This window comes from Oryza sativa, chromosome 8 (genome assembly GCF_034140825.1).
Source record: "Oryza sativa Japonica Group chromosome 8, ASM3414082v1".
Taxonomy (NCBI): Eukaryota; Viridiplantae; Streptophyta; class Magnoliopsida; order Poales; family Poaceae; genus Oryza; species Oryza sativa.
This window is the reverse complement of record NC_089042.1, coordinates 17778641-17782552: the sequence shown is the minus strand read 5'-3', so window position 1 is coordinate 17782552 and position 3912 is coordinate 17778641. Positions and strand designations below refer to the sequence as shown.

The 3912-nt window shown below is 40.1% G+C and overlaps 1 protein-coding gene across 1 annotated transcript; it reads right to left on the bottom strand.

The window, feature by feature from the left end:
- Nucleotides 1-352: 352 nt before the first annotated feature.
- LOC4345423 (nudix hydrolase 15, mitochondrial) lies at nt 353-3561 on the bottom strand. The gene is made up of 4 exons (XM_015793011.3): nt 3265-3561; nt 1580-1722; nt 1308-1427; nt 353-942 (listed from the first exon to the last, which is right to left on the bottom strand). Exons 1-4 carry the CDS (start codon nt 3497-3499, stop codon nt 742-744), a joined length of 699 nt encoding a protein of 232 aa, XP_015648497.1. The 5' UTR covers nt 3500-3561; the 3' UTR covers nt 353-741.
- Nucleotides 3562-3912: the final 351 nt, after the last annotated feature.

Below are 3912 nucleotides of genomic sequence, written 5' to 3'. Positions count from 1 at the left end.
AAGTAACACTCTGATGTGAAGTAATGTAACTGAGAAAGAAGGTGAGAAAAAATTGTTTAGCAATGAAATTATACTATCTGCATACATACTGGGAGAAGCACTAGCAATCCATTGTCTACCATTTCTTTCTTTCTTTCTTTTGCATCTCATTTGTTTTATCTCAGGTTGAGTTGCCCAATCCAAACTTGCCACCTGCAAAAGTTTTCATCTGGGTATGTTGGATATACCATTTGTGTTTGCGACACATCAAGAGAAGTTGTGGGATAGAGACATGACAAAAGCAACACCATGATCTGATTGTAGTAAACATAGGGAAAGGTTAACAAAAAGATAACACTGCAGAAAAAACAGGTTTCAGAAGGAATGGAACAATTGAGCATCAACAGTATCAGCAATTTGGTAGGTTTTCACAAACATCTGATCCTAATTGAGTGACTGAACAACGCACTCAACACACTAAATTTGATTTATACTTCACATATAAAACCCAACTGTATTAGTGCAACTGTTTGGTGACATCAACAGGGAGCAAATGGGGGTTACTCAGATAACTCAGCATCAACAAATGTTAACATCAGCGTGTTATGTAAAGAATGGTGCAAAGAATAGAAAATATATATTCTCCAGCAACCTTTTTTGGGATTTTTTTTCCGCCATGCTCTTCAATCGGTATAATTGAGTCTCCATAGTAAGTTAACAGTATTTAGTATATGCTGATCCATGGCACTGCCAACGACCCCTTCAGAACTTTGGCAGGTTGAAATGTACTCTTCGCTCGGGAAAGTCTGGTGGGCGCTGGTATACAACTGAAGCAGCATGAATTAAGATGCGTGCAGTCAGGCCCCAGATTAAGTACTTTTGGTTCTCTTTCTCATAATTGAAGTAATGAATTGTGAATGTCTGCCCCATCTTTTCGCGCTCCTCAGATGTCCTATTTTCATCCTGCAGCGTTCCAGAATGGATTGGATGTCACAATGTCCCAAAAAAAAAGAAAAAAGAAGCAGATTTCTTTTGCCATTATTTGCACATAATAATTAATTTACTGTATTAACCCATGCAATTCTGGTAACTTTCCAAAGCAGTTCAACGTACATAACAGAGCATGTTCCAAAGTAAATCACTGCAGCATGGTAACTATGGCAGTTATGCCTGGACATTTTTAACAGTGAATTGTTATTTTGTACAGTAAACTGCAAATGTCAGTATGTCATGAACATGGAATGAAGGATGTAAAAAATTTACTACTCATAAAGTACAAACAATGTGATGCCTTTTAATTAATACAGTAAGAAGATAAATAAACTGACCTTGAGGAACATCTCCAGCGGTACATCAAAAATGTCATCTACCTCATCGACATTAAGAACAGGCTTAAATGCTTCTATATCTGAGAGGATGCCAACAATAGGAACAACCACCAGAAGATGCTGCAAGAATGTTTAAAGATTTGTATTTGTAACACCAGAAAAAAAATAAAAAAAGATTTCCCTATTTTTTATTGATGCATTGCAACACAGTTTTCTCTGATCTAAGAAAAAATTTCAGTTTCGATGTAAAAGAAGACCGAAAGGCATTGCACCTTTGACAAGAAATGCTCTAAAGAGGCAACAACAGTGACCAAAGAAGGATCAAGCCCAATCTCCTCCTTTGCCTCTCTCAGTGCTGTTGCTGCATCATCAGCATCACCTTCCTCAGCCTTCCCTCCTGGCAATGCAACCTCGCCTGACAATCTCAAATTTAGGCAAGAAACTTAGTTAAGAAAAAGCATAGAAGCAGCATTGGGCATCTATGAGCATCCATCAACACTTTGGGGTGTAGTTGAAGCAAGTTTAGATAAAATGAGCCAGGGCAGACTACATTTGGATCAGCTCACCTGAATATGCTGACTCAAACCAAGTCAGCTCTCTAGTAGAGCCAGAAGCTCAATTTATAACTCTTGTGTAAGCCAAACCTATCTTGAGACCATTTGTGAGCTCAAGTCCCCAAACTCAAAATCTATAACAAGAAAATATATGAGCAGGCTTGGTTTCAAAAGTATTTCAGAAAGTCAGCTTGTTTCATTTCACTTCAGAACCAAATCTCAAGTTGCTCAAACAATTCCTGAGGTGAGGCCAAGTCGCTTAAAATTTGTAAATTCTGATGCACCCTACTTGTTTTTCTCAAGTAGACACCGAAGTAAGAAATGCTATGATGTTCCTAGTATAAGTCCAATCATCTGTACAAATTGTTTGTTCAAAACATTCCACAAAAGCCAGTTGGCTAATAATGTTGAAGTGGACAAGACAAGAGAGAAACAACTATATCATTTGTAAACTAACTTCATGAATGAATCACCCACATGGTAGAAACTAGAAAGTGACTCCCTATCATATTTGTGAACTATATATTAACACCCCCCCCCCCTCACCCCCAAAAAGAAAAAATGTTTCAATCTGACATAATACTATGATAAAATTATCACAAAACTACAGATTTAACTCGGTGTATCACAAAACTACACATTTATGATGAAGTGTCACAAAACTACATGTTTATTAACTAAATTACCACAAGACTACAAGTTTAGAACCAATTTAGTCAGAAAGCAATAATGTTTATAGCTCCAATATAACAATGGTGCTAGGGATCTAAACTCCAAGTTGTAGTTTTGTGATTACTTCAATATTAAATATGCATTTTTGTGATACTTAACCTTAAAACTGTAGTTTTGTGATAAATTTGATGCTAAATCTGTAGTTGTAGTTTTGTGATACAACACATTAAATCTATAGTTGTAGTTTTGTGATAATTTGGTCAAAATACCTGTATTTTTGTGAAATTTACTCTAATATTTTTTATATAAACTACTATAGGCACCGTAGAGGACACTAGAAACAGAAGAAACTTACATCTATGCCACTAAAATACCTGAACAAAATCCACCAAAAAATCACGAACTCTTGCTCCTCTATGCTCTCAGAAACAATTATATTTGCTTCATTGACCTTAGCAAAAATGCCAAGAACTAACGGCCAATCCCCCTTGGGGACCGATGGAAAGAAGAAAGCGCCTAGGGAATGCCCGCCCCCCTCCCCCCACATTCCCCAACCTACCGCTCGCATGGACCGCAATGGCGAGCCCCGCTGCCGACAAATCTCCGAGCTTACCCGCAAGAATCCGATCGATCGCACTCGCGCCCGATCGCCCAACGGACCCCCCCACACCACACCACACCACGCGAAGGCGATGCGAGGGAGGAGGAAGGAAGGAAGGAAGCGAGCTCACCGGAGTGGGTGGAGAGGGAGGAGGATCGCTTGGTGAGGATGACGCGGAGCTCGCCGTCGCCTCCGCGGCGGCGGAAGAGGCAGACCAGCACGGCGGCCCTCCGCGGCCGGAACAGCTCGCCGCCGCCGCCGGCCGCCGTGGTCGAGGCGCCGTCGTACGGGGAGGGAGGCGGCTGGTACAGCCTGAGGCGGCGGACGAGCGCCTCGATGCCCTCCACCTCCGTCGTCCCCACCATGGGAAGGATGAGAGATCGGAGAAGGTGAGAATGGTGGAAGGGGAGGAGGGCTCGTTTCCTTCAGTCGACACGACAGCAATGGCCTGCCTACTGTACTGTGTTGCGTTGTGTGTGTGTCGCGTACAAAGTTGACCGTTGACCCCCGCCAAGAACGCATTTGTAATTCTGTATTTATTTTTATTTATATTACTTCCTCAGTTTTATATTATAAACAGCTTTTTAAGTCAAACTACTTGTTTAAGTTCGATAAGTTTATATAGAAAAACATATTAGTACTTACAACACAAAGTAAACATATTATTAAAATATATTTGGTGCTAGATTTAACGAGACTAATTTGGAGTTATATTGCTAATTATTTTTATAAAATTGATTAAACATAAAAAAGTTTGATAACTTATGATAGGATGAAA